The 18,670-nt window shown below is 45.8% G+C and overlaps 2 protein-coding genes across 2 annotated transcripts in view; one reads left to right on the forward strand and one right to left on the reverse strand.

The window, feature by feature from the left end:
* Positions 1–1,135: 1,135 nt before the first annotated feature.
* On the reverse strand, positions 1,136–12,946 carry THAP1 (THAP domain containing, apoptosis associated protein 1). The gene is made up of 3 exons (XM_015423739.1): positions 12,738–12,946; positions 3,503–3,698; positions 1,136–1,639 (listed from the first exon to the last, which is right to left on the reverse strand). The coding sequence occupies exons 1-3, from the start codon at positions 12,806–12,808 to the stop codon at positions 1,244–1,246; spliced, it is 663 nt and encodes a 220-aa protein (XP_015279225.1). The 5' UTR covers positions 12,809–12,946; the 3' UTR covers positions 1,136–1,243.
* Positions 12,947–18,156: 5,210 nt separating this feature from the next.
* The window catches only part of LOC107120934 (transcription factor jun-D-like), a 1,146-nt gene continuing 632 nt past the window's right edge, over positions 18,157–18,670 (forward strand). Inside the window, exon 1 of the mRNA XM_015423723.1 lies at positions 18,157–18,668. Coding sequence (XP_015279209.1) covers positions 18,157–18,668 — 512 coding nt within the window. The remainder of the gene's footprint in view (positions 18,669–18,670) is intronic.

The raw sequence follows: 18,670 nt of genomic DNA on the forward strand, positions 1-18,670 counted from the left end.
ACTTCTGACATGGTCTCTTCTCCTTTCTTTCATTCTACCTTTAATACCAGAAGTGCCTTCTTTATTGCTCCATCTGTGCCCCAATGCCATCAGAAAAGTATTGTGGAACTTGGCTTTTCCTAGGTGTACGTTAACACCTTGCTGAAGGTCTTTCTTATGTGTTACCAGGCTTTAATGGTCAAGATTTTTTTGTGGGTATTTGTGTGTGTGTGTGTGTGTGTGTGTGTGTGCATGAGCTTGCGTACCTGGACTTCTGGCAACCAGAGGTGCCTTTGATAGCCTGCTTCTGCGCTCCAAGCCCTGGTATTCCTTGGAGGTCTCCCTTCCAATTACTTGCCAGGGTTGGCCCTGCTTAGCTTCTGAGATCTGACGAGATTGGGCTTGCCTGGGCTATCCAGGTCAGGGCAAGATTTTGACAGGCATTGGGAAAATATTAATTGTACTGCATCCAGAGAAATATAGAGTTGGATTCAAGGGTGCCATTACACAAGGAGAAAAGATTTCAGCTTGTATGGGTGGAGTGGGTGTCTGCAATCTCTGTAGATTTTCCACTTGGAACTACAGCCTCCGTACTGAATCTACACTATTCCCAATGGTCCCCCAACCCTCAAGAGCACGGGAGTGGCATAGGAGGCTGCAGAAGACAGGGAGAGATTGACTTCTTCACGCAGACATTTTTAGCGACCTCATAAGGTACTTCAATATACAGAAGGTGGGCTAAGGGATCATTGCTTGCCTTAAAATGCCTAGGGAGGATGGGTGAAATTTGAGCCAGAGATTTAATGCTCATAGCTCATACTTTTTGCCACTGTCCTACCCCACCTCTCTCTTGCACACATTTATATAGAGTTTGGTATTCTGTTTCTATTTCAGTTTTCTTAAATACAATTCCCCCCTCTCCGAGCTTGCAGAAAGAACGGAGCAAGGAAATAAATAGCATAATTGCAGTGGCTTAGGCAGCTATCCTGGTTCTGCTTTGTGAAACAAATAAAATTAAGTGGGATTGTCACTGACAATTGGTCCTGTTTATGGCAATACTGCTAGTACTAACACTGAGCAATCCATCATTAAAAAGTCCCCAAATCCACAGTGACAAAAAATATTATATAGCAATTTTTATTGTTTTTAAGGGGGGGTGAAATTTAATATACACAGAACTAAAAAGCATTGCATTTTTAAACTCAACTTCTGGGTTACTTTGATGAGGCTAAACTTGGCAGCGCCCCACAAAGAGTAAACCCTCTTAGGCAGGTACTTCTACAATTTCAAAGTAGTCATTGGGCAGAATCACATAACCCCCTTTGCCCGACAGCACGTCTTTTTCCTTCTGAAACTGAACAAGCTCTCGCAGTTTTTCAATCTGTTTCTCCTGGCGCCTACATCGCTGCTGCGCAGTCTTAAGTTTCTTCCTCAGTTTGTCCACCTGCTCTTCCAGCTGCTGAATTCTTTTTCTCTGGTGTACTGTATCCTCTACAGTATAGTTGTGATCACAAAAAACAGCAATATTATTGGGGGTATGAAGCGGAGGCATTAACAATCCAATGCTTGGATCTACTAGTCTTGGATCTGTTTGTAGGGGTGGTGGAGGTGAAGGAGAAGGGGGAGATGGCTCTTCAGCTGGTTCCTGAGTGCCTTCAGCCTAAAAAAATGGCAAGTAAAGAATGGACTTTTAAAATTTGTTTTATGAAAAGAGTCTGACATGCTTTTAGGCAATAGTGGCAACAGTTTGTTACTTTAGCATAGCACATTTGAATCTACATTTAACTCTTTTCTGGTTTTCAGCATCTGTGTAGTAGCCAGTTTTAAGACACTGTTTGCTAAACTTGCGCATGCTACAGAAAGTCGTGACTGATTTAGGGAAGGTAATGCCTGGGTGTGGGAAACTGGCCACACACAAAGATTCCTTCTGTGGCCATTCCCATAAAGTATTTGCTCAATAACAGAGAGATTATTTTGCAACATAAAAGCTAATTTTATCAATAAGGCATCTAAACTGTTATGAAACCCCATTTCATCATACAATGTTGCCCAATATGTCTCTAGCCTCAGCACTCCTTAGAAAACATTTTTAAAAATCTCTTCACAAAATATAAAATCTGCAGCAGACCAAACAGAAGAAACTATTGCATGCTCTTTTTTCAAATAAAACAGACTATCACCAAATCTTTCGCACTTCCAGAAAAACAGATTATTTCCAGTAGCCATTGTTGTTATGAATCCTTCCCAGTTAGACTGCCATCCTAAGCATGGGTAATTGGAAGGAAGTCCTGATGAAACTGTTTTGATATTATTTATTAAACACTGTTGCCCACTCAGAGGATCCATTTTACTGGATTTAACAACTACCAGCAGAAGCTACAGCTGTCTTTTAGAACACAAGTCATGCAGCATTCTATTTGAGAAATTCTAATTCTAGATGGATACCCTTTTATAGCTTTGTGTCATTCATGCTGATACTATTTAAGATGAGACTTCAGGTGTTCTCTAAGATTGGAGTACCTTTTACTCGAACACAGCTAGAAAGAAAATTCAACTAGTTGTTTGACTGTTATAACCAAAGGGCTCTTCTACTTTTTGAATGTACTACAAGTGAGAACAAAGTGTAATAGACATAAAGATCAGGCAGTTGGTATACATCAGGAGTCCCAAACCCTTTCAAGTCTGTGGGCACCTCTGGAATTCTGACACAGAGTGGCGGGTGCAACTGCAGGTGGCAGAGCCAACTGCAAAATGTCAGGGAGTGACGTTATGCATAACTCTAAGTAATTCTTCAGCATTTCAAGCAGAAGCTCCATTTAAGACTGTGGTCCCCCTCCCACTCCCATCACCCTGCCCATTCCCCCATTAAGAAAAGATGTGGGATGGGGGCTTAAAGCAGCAGAATATTTCCAGCAACCTGTAGATAAAGCAAAGGAACTTTGCACTCAGATAAACTGTCAAAATCTAGCATTTTTGCAATGGCGGGGGGAAAGACAAGGTATAGCTCACACCTCATTCGCTTTCAGAATCTTGGAGAAGACTACACTGGGAATGGCCGATCATGCCTGAGAGAGGGGAGAGTGGCTAAAGGCTCTGTGGTTAGCCGCCCTGAGCCCATTGGGGAGGGCGGGATATAAATGTGAAAAATAAATAAATAAATAAATAAATAAATAAATAAATAAATATTCTTGAATCCCAATACTGGTATGGTATTCAGTTTTGGTAATGCGTGAAGCTAAGGAGGTGGTACAGTCAGGCAAAGAGTAATGTACTTCTAATATTGGTGGAGCTGGAAAGTCCTTCGGTTTTAATGAAAGTAAGAATCCAACATCTCTCTTTTTTCTTTCCAGTTAGTACATCAAGCAGCAAAAATTTAAGAATTTAGTCTCCCTCCCATCTGGTGCTGGGAAATGCTCTTCTCTTCCTACCATTTTGCTTAGAAATGACAGTGTTGCTTATACATAAACAAGCACATCTTTGAATAACAGAAGCCTTAATATATTAAAAAAAAACACCTGCTCACCTTCACATTTGGCTCAGTGTGGCAAAATATTGTTGGCACAGCATTGTCTTTCAGTAGCTTGTTATTGCATTCCCTTTTGAAGCAATCTGGAGTAAAGTGTTCTGAACAAATGCTGCTATATTTTGTTGGCTTGAAATTTTTTCTTCTAACAGCAGCTTCCCATTTCTTGCAGAGATCAGGTCTTGTGAGAGGAAATCTACAAATAAAACATAACTTCAGCACCTCTTTTAATGTTATCGTCCTTACTAATTTCCAGGGAAAATGCCCATCAGTATGGTGGGCGGGTGGTACAGCGCAAAGGGTCAGTTTATTGCTGGGGGGGGAGCATTGTTGTATACACATACACCCAGCCCACCCAGTGGTACAGGGCACAGTAGAGAAGACTCATTTTAGATGGACAATTAAGATTAATACACAAGAATCCTGATTATGATTTACAACCTGATAAACAGATAAAATATAATCAGCATAGATAAGTGATCACAATACACAATATCACAATAATATAACAACCAGTCCAGATGGCGATAACAACCCCTTTTGCCGGCTGCAGTGCTATCTGTGCAGCAGGGCAGGGAAGGGGACAAGGGGGCTGTAGGAAGAAAAGAAGGGTGCCAGTCTTAACTGCTGCTGCCCTCAACTAAAAATCTGGCGGAACATCTCTGCCTTATAGACCCTGCGGAATTGCATGAGATCCCGCAGGGCCCTGATGTTATTTGGAAGAGAGTTCCACCAGGTCAGAGCCAAGACCGAAAAGGCCCTGGCCCTAGTCGAGGACAGCTGGACCTTCCCAGGGGATCACCAGTAAGTTGTTATCAGTTGATTTCAGCTTTCTTCTGGTGGCATACTGGAGGAGATGGTCCCGAAGGCACGTGGGTCCCTGATTATGCAGTATTCACTAGGTATCAGGGGTGTGTGTTACCATATGCTCCACCATTTAACAAATGTTTTGGACATTATCCAAATAACTCAAGCACAAATGAGCAACATTAGGGCTACAATTATAAGCATACTTACTTGGATGGTGATGATACTGAACTCTACAATGATCAAGGTGTGGATCTAGCAAATACATCATTCCTTTTTTTACAATCTAGCATCCAGAAGCCCCACCAGCCTCCCCATGTTGAGAAGTCAGAATTCACATTATTTTAAGCCCAGTTCTTCTCCCAGTTCTATTCCCTTTCAGAGTTTCCAAGTAAACATTAAGTGCTTTTACACGGGAAGAAAAACATCAACTTTGTCATCACTTTAATTTAGAGTCCAACTGAAGTAAATTGATAAAAAAGGACTGCAGTCTTTTTGACTCATTAAAAAGGGGCTTGCATCGATCATTAATTCAAATGACCAAGCAGAAGAGGAAATTTTTGCAGATATCATGTAGGCATGAAAGGTGTGTGTATGAATCAAGTGTGCTGGGATGCCTTTTGATTTTAAATAGCTGGAATTTAGCAAGATATATTTCAGGCATCCAGGTACATGCCCTACTATTTACAAATGGAGATTTTACAGATATGTTTATTATGGGAGCAAACCCAAAGAGATCTGCTCAGAAGAAAGTCTCATTTTATTCACTGGGGCTTACTACCAAGAAACTGCTCTTAGACTAGCAGCCTATAATCAGTAAAACCAAGGACAAATATTTGCATTCTAAATAGTCAACAAATGTTTTCTTAACTATAAGGTATTAATTACTATTAGCAGCAGACTTCAGATAACAAGTACAAAAAAGTACCTGGTTACAAAAATATAAGTGTGGCATAGTATACAGCTGCTAAACTGCCAAGGCTCTAATTCTTATTACTAACAAAGGAAATGGTTACAGACACAGCCTCTAGTATCTAAAGGTCTTCAGGCAAACACAGATTCAGCTACTGGAAGCAGTTGCTTGAAAGATACAAATTGGTCCATCCTTCAGCAACTTCCAGGATTTACAAAAGGGGGGATTTCAAGACGCCTCATGGAATCAAGATCCCAGATCTCTGTATATTTGCATTAGCACAGCCAAGTCTGTAGGGAGGGTGGGGTTTAGAGAAGGGGATAATGCTATAGAGTCCACCCTGCAAAACACCCATTTTCTCCAGGCATGGAGAGCTCTGTAGTCTGGAGATCAGTTGTAATTTTGGGAGATCTCTAGACCCTACCCCGCGGTTGCCAACCCTAACTTGCATCACAGTAACAAGTGTTACAAGGTATAAAAGGTTTCCTTGCTCGAAAGCCAATCGAGTCCGACTCTAGGGTTGCGGTGCTCATCTCAGTTTCAAAGCCGAAGAGCCAGCGCTGTCCAAAGATGTTTCCGTGGTCATGTGGCCGGCATGACTAGACGCCGAGGCGCACAGAACGCTGTTACCTTCCCACCGAAGTGGTACCTATTTATCTACTTGCAATTTCTTGCTTTCGAACTGCTAGGTTGGCGGGAGCTGGGGCCAGAGACGGGGGCTCACTCCGTCATGCGGCACACACGGGTCTCGAACTGCTGAACTACCGACCTTCCACAGCCTGCAGTTCAGCATCTTAACCACTTGAGCCACCGCAGCTCCTTGTTACAAGGTATACTTACCTACAAAAAGAAAAGCAATTACTTCTGATACGGCTGAACCGTGGGCGACAAGTCCTCCTTCTTGAGCTTCATGGGAACATGGTTCCTCGGCCAGTTAATCCCCTGGCAAAAGGGGCTCCTACTCACCATTTGACAGTACACTTTTTATTTTATTTATTTATTTGATTTATATCCTGCCCTATCCCACAAGCAGGCTCACGGCGGTTAACAGTATATAGGTTAGCAAACATAAAAGCGTTAAACATAAAATCTCAAACAAGTTTAAATAAACAGGTAATGGCAATAATGGCAACAGGATGAAGAACAATTGGGAAATTTGAAGTAGCACGGGGGGGAGGGGGTAAATAGTTTTGAAGAGAAGGTTTCACTCTCTCAAAATGTGTAATATGAAAACTGTTGTATAATACAATCCACAGTATTAAATACCCCTAATTTCTATCAGATATGTGAAGGTTGGGAGGAGGAGGGAAAATGTGGAAAAAAATTTTTTTCATTTTTTTCTGTTTAAGGAACATTTAAAAAATTCATTTGGAATGGGTGAAATGCTTCTCAAGACAAGCTTTCACTCTTTCAAAATGTGTATCATTAACTTTTACAAGAACAGCCCTAGATAACAATTCCTGTCTAAAAAGTAGAAACAGATAACGTATTTTCAAGAATATACTTACTGTTTATGCATAAAATAATGTTCAAAAATGATTACTTAATAAATAATTCAACAATTTCAAGGTTATAAAGTTTAATTTGAAATCCAAATATGCTGTTAGATGGGGTTTACCCTAAGGCATCTCAAAGCGGCTTATAATCACATTACCTTCAAATCCCCATAACAGGCACCTTGTGAGTAGATGGAGCTAAGAGAGTTCTCGGAGAACTGTGACTGGCCTAAGATCACCCAGCAGGCTTCAGGTGGAAGAGTGGCGAATCAGACCCTTATCTCCAGATTAGAGGCCACCACTCTTAACCACTACACCATGCTACCTCCCTGTTAGTTCTTTTGTGACTATATAAGACTGTTTTTGTCCAAATAATTTGTTTTCCTTTCCTACTGCCCTGCGCCCCACACGTGCTGAGTTGAGGCACTGGACAGGCTGATACTGCTTGCCTGCAGTGGCATTGAGGGACTTTCTGGAGGCACTCGCCGCCTTCCTTCCGTGGCTCCCATGGAGAACCACAACAGCCATTTTTACATTATCTGACTTATGCAGGAGTAAATTCAAGCGCTGTGGGTGAGTGCAGGAAATTTAGCCTCCCCCCCACCCCTGGCAGAGCTTAAGGAAGGCTTTTGAAGGGGGGCCTTGAAGCCAGCGTTGTTCTGCTGCCTCCAGCCGAACGTCTTCCCTCTTATTTTTAAAATGCAGTTCTGGCTGCAGCCGCTAGGGGGCTCTAGAATCGGCTAAGCTTCCCTTTTCTTCAAGACTCAAGCAAACTTCCTTACAGATCCTGCCGAAAGCTGCGATAGTAATTGCCAGCCTGTAGGTCATTTTCCCCAATAGTCTCTCTCCCTTTCCTCGCACCCAGCTCAACCAGATCTTGCAAAGCAGTAGTTAGGGTGCTGCAGCAAGATAAAACAACCCTTCCCTCTTAATTTCTCTCCCTCTTTAATTTCCACACATTTCTCATTCATTTCTTGTCTCCCTTCAACTAATTGCCCCCCCACACACACTTTATTTTCACTTCTTGGTCTCAAGACCTTCTCACCCCTATCCTGCTTGGTGACAGAACGTATTTAAGATTACTATAGTAGCAAACCGTTCATATTATGCTGGGTGGTCTGTACATTGCACTGGTTCTGCTGGGGTGCACTTCAGTTTCTACTGCAGAGATTCTCTGGTTTGACTTTAGTCCTTTGGAAGCAATGGAGGGCGGGGGCACCTTCTTTGGGGGGTAGTGTGTTTCTTAACATCCAGTCTGGTCAAGCTTGCAATCACTCTTCTGTGGTGCTTTCACTAGTGTTAATAAAAGTTAGTACAGAGGCAGACTCCTAGCTCTCAAAAATGTTTGGGATGGTGTTTCTTGGGCTTCAAAGTGGAGAACAGAAGCCCTCTCAAGTGCTTTTGTCAAGTCACAGAGACCCTGTAGGGTTTTCAAGGCAAGAGACGTGGGGAGGTGGTTTGCCATTGCCTGCCTCCATGTTGGCCCTGCTTAGTTTCTGAGTTCTGACGAGATCAGACTATGCTGGGGTTATCCGGGTCAGGGCTAGGCTGAGAGCAATGTGACTGGCCCAAGGTCACCCAGCAAGCTTCCATGTCATGAATTGGGATTCAAACCCGGATTTCTCAGATCCTGTCCAATACTTTAAATGCTATGCCACACTGGCTCTTGTGATGGAACAGGAAGTTAACTATAATTTTTTCCCCCACTGTCTGTGTTTCTTTTCTGACCACTGAATACAAAGTTTGGGTCCAGCGACACTTTTTAGACCTAACTTTGTTCTGCTACTTCAGACCAGCGTGACTACCCACCTGAATCTATTTTCTGGCCATGAATATCATTATTCGTTTTATTTCATGAACATTACTGAAAATAATGTTGTCGTATAGAGGAGCGGCCCTGGCCTGAATAGCCCTAGTCTGGCCTGATTTCGTCAGATCTCAGAAGTGAAGCAGGGCCAACATGGAAGTAGGCAATGGCGAACCACCTCCGAAAGTCTCTTGCCTTGAAAACCCCACGGGGTTGCCATTAGTCAGCTGTGACTTAAAGGCAGAGCAAATATATATATATAGAGGGGGGGGTGTTGAGTGTTAAAAAATTACCTGCTCCGGGCACCAAATAGACTAGGTACGCCACTGGTTCTTTGGATTGCACAAAAATCATTAATATGCCAACCAGTGTTCCCTCTAAGCTGAGTTAGTGTGAGCTAGCTCACAGTTTTTTAGCCTCCGGCTCACACATTTTTGTCTTAGCTCAGGAAGGAGGGCTCCAGAGCAAAGTAATGTATGCTGGAGCCAACTCGCTCACTCACAACTTTAATGCCAGTAGCTCACGAAGTAGAATTTTTGCTCACAAGACTCCACAGCTTAGAGGGAACATTGAACTTGTATAATTTCATATGCTGACCAAGTTATAAATGATGTATTTAATGTTCTTTTGGGGGGGGGGGTAGAAAAAACCCACCCATCCCAGCTTCAAAATCCAACTTGAGTCTCAGTGAGAAAGGTGGGCTATAAATAAACTAAACAAATAAATGTGTCTTCCTTATTACAAATTTCGTAACTAGGGTTACCATATTTTGAAAAGCAAAAAAGAGGACATATTTCTCAAATGACTACTTCAAACAAGTGATCACTATGACAAATATCATTTTAAATACTCCTACTATTTAAGCTGTGATAATTGCTACCAATTAGGAATATTCCTAACCTTCCCACCCAAAAAGAGGACATTTTCATCAGTTTTATAAAAACAGCCCAAAAGAGGACGGACACAAAAAAAGGGCATGTTCTGTAAAACTCTTTTGAACAACCACACAACACTCTGGATGCTCTCTGGGGTGGTTATGGCATTTCTCAGAAAGGAACATGTTGCAAGAGAAACTCCAGTCTCAAACTTAGCCTCAGGTTAGGGAGAAATAGCTCCTACAAGCTATAAGCAGCACCCACATTTGCCAGATAACAGCAGAAAACTAACACTGGAGACTCATAACATAGAAGTTCCACTATTAATGATATTGTGCTGGTTGCTGAATAAGAACAGACAACGGGATTCTTAGTACAGTAATATCTTTCAAGAGATGGTTCTGCACTTAAGTGAAGATATGGTTGAAAGATGGAAAGGAAGAATAAGATGAAGCATTTAGCCCCTCTTCAGCTGTTAATGATACTGCTGGATCCTTGAGCCAATTACACTGCTTTTAGGACAGTGGGAACCAGTGTTCCCTCTAAGCTGAGTTAGTGTGAGCTAGCTCAGAGTTTCTTAGCCTCCGGCTCACACATTTTTGTCCTGGCTCAGGAAGGATGGCTCCAGAGCAAACTAATTCATGCGGCAGCCAGATCGCTCGCTCACAACTTTAATGCCAGTAGCTCACAAGGCAGAATTTTTGCTCACAAGACTCCACAGCTTAGAGGGAACATTGGTGGGAGTCCCATATTATTTATTATTAACAAATATTATATCCACTTTTCTGCCCTCAAAAGGGCCACCAAGGCGACTGTTTACAACATCCATGATTAAAATCACATTTTAAAACCATAAAAATCAACTCCCCCAAACACAGATCATTGAAACAAATTAAAAACAGTTAAAATACATACAAAGACATAAAAACAGAAACTAAAACATTGGTCACGAAGGAGGCATCCCTATAAATGCCATAAATGTTATCATAGTCAAACATATTTTCAAGAAACTGAAATGTATGTTTGGCACCTGTAGCTGAAGAAGAAAAAAATATAACAGAGCAATACTTGTGGTATTTTTCCACCCTTTTGAGACCCTGGATTCAGAGATACAGTAAGGTCCCCACATCCTAATGCAGTTAGCCAGTCATGGATTTTCTCAGTGGGTGGGTTGTGGAGGGAATGAGAGGGTTGTATAGTTTCTACCAGACTCAGCAAGCAGAAGTGAGGAGGGAAATTATAAAAACACAATGAAAACCGGGGGGGGAGGAGGGGGGTTTGAAGAGAAGAAACTGTGGTGCAGATCTATACTACAAGAGAAAGAGCAAGGAGGGCACGGTGGTCGGAGCCAGAATGGTACACTGGTTGGACTGCCATTCCAGGAGCCCCACGGTTAAATCCCCAGTCTGCAATAGAAACTCACTGGGTGACCTTGGGCCACTGACACGCTCTTAACCCAACAAACATACTTCACAGGATCACTCTGAGGACAAAACGGATGAGAGAATCATGTTGTAAACAGGCGATATTGTAAGCAGGTTACAACAATCTAAATCAGGGGTCCCCAACCTTTTTGAACCCATGGACATCTTCGAAATTCTGACACAGTATGGTGGGCACAAAATGGCTGCCACAGGAAGTGGCGCCAACCACAAAATGACTGTCACAGGGGCGGAGCCACACACAGAGAAGAATAAAACCACCAATGTGGTGGAACTGTGGTGCAGATCTATACTACAAGAGAAAGAGCAAGGAAGGCACGGTGGTCTGAGACAGAATGGTACACTGGTTGGACTGCCATACCAGGATCCCCACAGTTAAATCCCCAATCTGCAATAGAAGCTCACTGGGTGACCTTGGGCCAGTGACACGCTCTTAGCCCAACAAACGTACTTCACAGGATCACTGTGAGGACAAAACGGATGAGAGAATCATATTGTAAACAGGCGATATTGTAAGCAGGTTACAACAATCTAAATCAGGGGTCCCCAACCTTTTTGAACCCATGGACATCTTCGAAATTCTGACACAGTATGGTGGGCACAAAATGGCTGCCACAGGAAGTGGAGCCAACCACAAAATGACTGTCACAGGGGCGGAGCCACACACAGAGAAGAATAAAACCACCAATGTGGTGGCAGTGACTCCTGAAACAACATTAATCAGACGGCCAAACAGAAGCCTTGCTGGGTAGGAGTCCTATCTGACACCACCCACTAAAAACCCTTGGTGGACACCAAGAAAGGTTTTAGCAGGCACCATGGCACCCACACACATCATGTTGGGAACCCCAGATTTAAATATAAATAAAAGAGGCCTGTGGTGTAGGAACAGGGGAATGGCTGAGGGAATTAGGTGCACAAAGGTGTATGGGTGGGGAAAGTGACAAAGGAATCTTGTGGCACTTTAAAGACTAACATTTTTTTCCAGCATAAATTGACCATGGAGTCTGAAGAAATGGGCTCAAGCACCCAGTACTTTGAGATATGATTTTGTTAGTCTTTGAGGGTTCCTTGTTTTATCGGTCTTCAACAGACCAGCACGGTTATTATTCCCACAAGGTGGGAAAATACAAGTAGGGTGCCTACCTGTGGTGGCGCAGAGAGAAAGCCGTATTGGTGCAGTAAAGGAAGCCCTTAGGAACAAAGTGGGAATCTGCATGGCTACTCAGAAAAGAAGCACAGAGACCAAGTAAAGGTTTATTAATAGAGAATGTGTTCAGTACTCATGGGGTTAACAACGATTTTTGGCACATCAAACAAATGAAAAGGTTTATTATTGCAGAATGTCTTGTTTATGAAACAGCTGAGAAAGTTGATACCACAATAAATCTGTCAGTCTTTTCAGTTTCCACAAGCCACTGTTTTGTTGTCACTGATTAACGGGGCTTTAAAAATATGAGCATATTTTTTATTTCTATTAATTTCTATTAATAAAATAGCGATGTGACCGCACTCGATTCTTTTAAGGGGCTCTAACAACGACTGGAGTTGTGCGCTACAAACTGCGAGGGCAAAAACAGAGGAACACGCGCGCCCGCGTCTCTTCCCGCCAATAAGGGATAACCCCCCCCTTAAAAAAAAAACACGAAGGGGGTGCGCACGCGATTTAGCTCCGCCTTCTCTAATTTAAGGCCGCGCGCGATCCTTTTTTTAACGTCTCGACTCAACGTTCAGGGGTAGCGCGCATGCGCGCGCTCAGGCACCACCTTTCCCTTTCTGGGGGGAGCGCGCGCCGCCTCCATTTCCCAACCGCTCGGACGGGAGAGGAAGCGGGGGCGCGCTTTCTCTCGCCCTCCCTCCCGCTGCTGCCCCCACCACCCTGTACCCCAACTCACTTATGGAAGGAGATGGGCTTCTCTTTGTCATAACGATTCCGGCAACGGTAGGCAGAGCAGGATTGCACCATCCTCTAGTCGCCTCTGAGCCGCCACCGCCGTAATTTTTCAGGCGCTCGAAAACCCCGGTAAAAGGCTGTGCAGTTTCCAATACCACACTGAAGCCCTCGCGCCTCTTTTCACTTGTTACCAAAACCAAAAAACTAAAAATAAAAATGAAGAACGACATAAGTTGGATGTGGCCTCTCCCTACTTCAACATGGCGGTGCCAGCTTCATGCCAAGTCTCGCGAGAACTCCACATCGCTGTTAGATGATGGTCAACGCCCCAACCCCCCGACGTTTGGGTGCGCCGCAGCCCTGCTCAGAATGCCCAATAGGAAGGAGCGGTTCGTGTTTTGAATCCGCCCGTTTTGGCTCTCGAGTTCGAAAACGTACATGCGTACGCTTGCGCACTAGCTTCCTTCTCTTTTCCGAAGGACTGGTACGGAAAGCTAGTTTTCCCTGTGCGTCTGCAATAGCTTTTAATTTACATAATTTTAATAGTAGCAGTAGAAATACTGTGCCCTACGAATGTGTTCTTTACTACTACTCATTGAATTTAGTGGTGCTTACTCCCAGATTAAGGCTTTTGTTTGAAGTTGCAAGAACTTGTACACGAAATAATTTGTGTGTATTGCTGTCAGCAGAAAACTACTGATCGCATTTACTTGGGAGTAAACCCCCTTGAATACATTGAGGCTTACTTGGATTGGCCCCATTTCTTTAGTTTATACCCTGTACTCTACTGCATACGACGGAGCTTTGAACCAAAATGCAACCATAAGTCATTAGAAATAAATGTGTTGGGGGGGGGGGTTAGATGTATGTGTTATAGAGGGTTGCCAACTTCCAGGTGATAAGTAAGTATGTAAGGGAAGAGAGATCAGTTCCCCTGGTAAAAATGGCCACTTTGGAAGGAGGACTCCATGGCATTATGCCCCACTGAAGTCCCTCTCCTCCCCAAACCCTGCCCTCTTCAGGCTACACCCTCCAAATCTCCAGGTATTTCCCAACCTGGAGTTGGCAACCCTAGCCAGTCAGAGTTCACTTCAGATCTGTATAAAGTAAAAACTCATTTCAATAACAAAAAACAGAAGAAGAGATTGGATTTATACCCCGCCCTTCACTACCTAAAGGTATCTCAGATCGGTTTACAAACTCCTTTCCCTTCCCCTCCCCACAACAGACCCCCTGTGAGGTAGGTGGGGCTGAGAGAGCTCTTGACAGAAACTGCTATTTTTCAAAGACAGCTCTAATCAGAACTACGGCTTGCCCAAGGTCATCCAGCCAGGTGCAAGTGGTGGAGTGGGGAATCAAACCCGGTTCTCCCAGATTAGAGTCCACGCACGCCTAACCCACTACACCAAACTGGCACCAAACCTTGCCTATTCTCTTCTCAAAATTCAACACCATGACTTTCAAATGCCCCAAGACAAAGAGTGGTAAATATTCCATAGCTAATGGTGTAGTAGTCTGCGGGTTCTGGCTGCTTGTTGATATCAGCTCCTCTTCACACAGAAGATTATTTGTCAGAATGGGTGTGGTCCAGTGTTTGTGCTGAAGATACACCTAGCAAGTTAAGTAATTTCATTGCTCCCACACAATGAGAAATAAAGAGCAAGAGAGATTTCTCTATCAAGTCTTCAGTCACCTTCCCCTAATTGCTCTGCCAGCACAACCACATCTACCATCTGCTGCAGCTACACTTATCCCAAGAGCTCTTTCCAGTAGTTAAAGCCAGGACCAGTGACATTAATTGCCTTATACTTGTTCCTAACCAAGAAAGGTGCCGTGGCAGCTGAACACATGGCACCTCCTGCTCTCCCTAAAGGCACGGGGGGAAAAAGAGAATGAATCAGACATTCTCAGTCAATGTCATTCTGGTTTGGCAATTCTTACATGACAATGAGCATGGCCTTGGCCAAAAGGCTCTATTTACATGAATCTTCCAAAAACCACAATGAATTAAGTGCTGCTAATGGGAACATGGTGCACCTCTATGAAAAGTTTACCACACAATCCTGCGTCCATGTTCCTGTATCATCGCTGTCTCTCCTTGGAGGCTACAGCTGTGGGCATGGAAATGGGCCAAAACAGAGGTCATTTTGGGGGGGATCGCAGTTCCCCCGGGTGAGGTACGGGGGGCGGGGCACATGACGAAGCCCCGCCCCCCGCTTCCGGCCGCCCTGCTTCCAGCCCTCATTCAGCCAGGAGGCAGGAGAAGAGGGAGAGTAAGTTGCTTCCTCCCTGCCTCTCCCCACCCATGCCTGCCTGGGGCCAGGGAGGGCCTTCGCAGGGCTTCCTTGCACTCCCGCCAGCCTTGCAGGTCCACCTCCGGGCCCCTCATGGGGCTCGGCAGTGGAGCTGCAAGGCCGCCGCTGGCGGCCAGGACCGTTGGGGGCGGGGTGTGTGGCCTTATGACACACTTCCGGTGATGTCAGGGGGTGTGGCCTTAGGACACACTTCCGGTGATGTCAGGGGGTGTGGCATATGCTAATGAGTTATGATAATGAGTTCCCCTAGCTCTTTTTCTACGAAACGACCCCTGGGCCAAAACCTTTTGTTCCAAAGGCCACACTGAGACAGAGAAGCCATTCGATGGACTGGGCAAGAACAGTGTCTTCTTCATTCCAAAAGGACGATGGTTTCAATATTGATGAAAATGGGTAACTCAGCCTCTCTGCCGTCTCCTTCTTCCTCACTGTCTTACTGATTTTGTTCTATGATCCTCCTTTCTATGCCACACTTACCCAGCCACTGTAGGGCCAGTAAAAGGGTATAGTCTCTCCTCTTTATGGATAAGAATCTGGGGCATTGTGGGTACTGGCTCCACATCACTTTAGGCATGCCTGTATCGACTTCTGTGCACATCATCAGAGACACAGAGCGACAACATTTATTAAAAACAGTCATAAGACCAACACAATAAACCGAAGTAGTACAACACAGAGTCTACGACATAGGCTCCTTACAACCATATTTCTTATAATGTCAAACCAGTTAATACCATCATTAATGGCTCAAGTTACAGTACATTCTGCGTTTTCTAATTACCAAGTAACAATATTTAGCAACATTGCGTGAGACAGAATCAGAGCTGACCTGGGCACTTGGAAGCCTCTGACTTTGTATGTAAGATGAAAATGGTCTCTTGGATGCCCTTAGTCCATATGGTAGGGGCAAAATGGTGTAGCAATCTATTCATGTTTTCCCTGTAAGTAGCCAAGTTCCTGTTAAGCCTAGGTGCTTTTAGCAGCACACACTGCCGGGCATACGAAGCTACCTAATAATGACCTTCTACGTGAAAAGCATGGGCTGACCTACAAACTAGAGTGATAACCTGTGTTGTTGTTGTTCAGTCGCAGTCGAGTCCGACTCTTCGCGACCCCATGGACCAGCTCCCGCCAGGCCTTCCTGTCTTCCACCGTCCTCTGAAGTTGGCTCAATTTCATGTTCGTTGCATCTAACCATGTCATCCTTTGCCGTCCCCGTCTTCTTTGACCTTCAATCTTTCCCAGCATCAGGGTCTTCTCCAGTGAGTGCTCCCTTCTCATTTGGTGGCCAAAGTATTTGAGCTTCAGTTTCATTATCTGGCCTGTAGTTACATGCTAACAGTGCAGTCCAAAGCAGAGTTACACCCTTCTCAGCCTATCAGCAGCAATGGACTTAACAAGAATGCAACTCTGCTTATGAATGCACTGTAACTGGATTTTTAGGAACAACTACAGAGCTATCAGGACCATAATAAGTAGCTCTAAATAATTACAACAAACTAGAACTCCATATCCAACGAAATCCACAGCCTTAGATGCACCTAACTGCATAAAACCAGGTTAATAGTTGCATGGAGCAAAGGGGATGTGTTACAACTATTATTTACTATTTACTTCATCAATATCCTGCTTTTCTCCCCAATGGGGACTCAGCCTAGCTTACATTGTTCTCTTCTCCGTTTTATCCTCACAACAGCCCTGTGAGGTGGCATAGGTTGACTGTGTGCAACTGGCCTAAGGGCAGCAAGCTTCTTTCCGAGAGTGTGGGTTCAGATCTCGGTCTCCCAGATCCAAGTCCTCCTAAATTCTGTCCACTGAGAAAATATGTGTAATGCTGAGCTGTAAAAGTGCTGCATCTGTCACTGTAACTTGCAAACGTCTGCCATTGAAGATCATGGTAGGACTGTCATGAGCTTCATAAAAAGGAAATATCACCTCTACAAATTGGGGGATCTTGACCTGCAAGCCTATGCAAGCTTATTTGCAGATCAGCCTGATTGAACCTAGTGGGATTTATGTGCATATGACCAGGTCAAAGAACACTGGAAATGATGGGTGTTAATCTTGGCAGGGCTGTATAAGCAGCGGACTTGCGGTCCCAATGACAGAGTTTCAAGAGTAAGGGAGAAAACCTCACAGGGGAAAGGGGCGAGTCCCTCTATCTGACCCTTGCGACGACACGATCATAAATACGGGGCAATGCTTCCCGCCCCACCGTTTTCCCGGATGCAGCCCCTTTCTCCTCATTCTGCACAAATAAAGCGAAAACCCGTCCCAACTGAGAAAGTAATGCCAATTCTACGAAGCCCGTTCGAAATGGCAAAATTAGTTTTTCGCGTAGGGCAACAAAAAAAACTTTCCCAACACTTCTGGAACATCACATCGCACGACGAGACACGTTCCGAAAATCCCAACGAGAGGCTACGAAAGCTCCCCCCCCCCCTTTACCCGGTTGCAAAAACGAGCACGTGTTCTAGCCGCTTCGGGAATATTTTAAAAGTATGTGTAACACCCCCACCCACCCCCCATTCTCTCCAAAGACCTCCCATAGTGGGGACTCGTGGGATCACGGGTGGTGGTGGGGGGTGTCTAAAAAGCACCCCTCCCTCGGTGCCTGCCGCCCCACCTTCTCTCCGGAGGAGACGCGCCCGCCTTCCCAGCGTGGCGAGTTTGTTTTCGTCTTCGCCTTGTGTTCGCCGAGGGAAGGGAAGGGAAGGCCGCTGTGCGGCGCTCGCCTTGCCGGAGCCTAGAGGGCAGTGTGGCCGCAGCCAGGAAGGGCGGAGCGGCAGGAACTGCTAAGGCGAGGTGATTTGACATCAGTTCCTCTGGCTGGCAGGGAAAAGAGTTTTCTTCCCGTAAATGCCACAAGTCGAACGCGCCGAGCCCCGGGCGGCCGCCCTAGGGCGGGAGATGGTGAGCCGACGCCGCCCGTGAAGAGCGAGCTTTGCAGCAAGAACTGCAGCCAGGGGCCGTGAAGCGGCGGGGCCGGGAACGGCGGACTTCTCCTCTCCCGCCCCCCCTATCCCCGGGAGCGCCAAAAAGTCCCGCTTTCGCAGCGTCGGAGGGAGGGAGGACTGCAGACCCGCCGCCGCCGTCCCACCCAGCATGAGCAGCGGCGGCGGGCGCACGGGCGCCCGAGTGGCCGTGAAGATGGAGGTGGCGCCTTTCTACGCCGAGGAAGGGCTGGAGCTGCTCCCGGACTTCGTGCAACTGCCGGGCTTCGGCGGCGGGCCCGGCGCCGGGGGAGCCACGGGGCTGGCGGCGGCCGAGGACAGCGGGGCGGACCCACACAAGCTGCTCCTGGCCGGGAAGAAGCCGCCGCGGGACTTGGTCGGGGCGGCTTCCCCCAGCGCTGTCCTGCCTCCGGCGGGGCCCTTCGCTTCGCTGCGCCCCCGGGTGAGCGCCGTGCACCGCCTCATCCCAGAGACGCCGGTCAGCGGCGGGCCGGAGGTGGGCCCGAGCGCCTTGCAGCCTTTGCTGAAGCTGCCGGCCGCCGCCGACCTAGAGCAGCTGCTCATCCAAGCGGGTAGCCCGGGCCTGGCCGGCCCAGCCAGCCCCACGGGTGGCGGGCCCTCGGGGGCGGGGGCCGCCGGCGGGCCCTTCCTCTACCGGCCCCCGC

This window comes from Gekko japonicus, unplaced genomic scaffold (assembly GCF_001447785.1).
Source record: "Gekko japonicus isolate JY-2015 unplaced genomic scaffold, Gekko_japonicus_V1.1 scaffold48, whole genome shotgun sequence".
NCBI lineage: Eukaryota > Metazoa > Chordata > Lepidosauria > Squamata > Gekkonidae > Gekko > Gekko japonicus.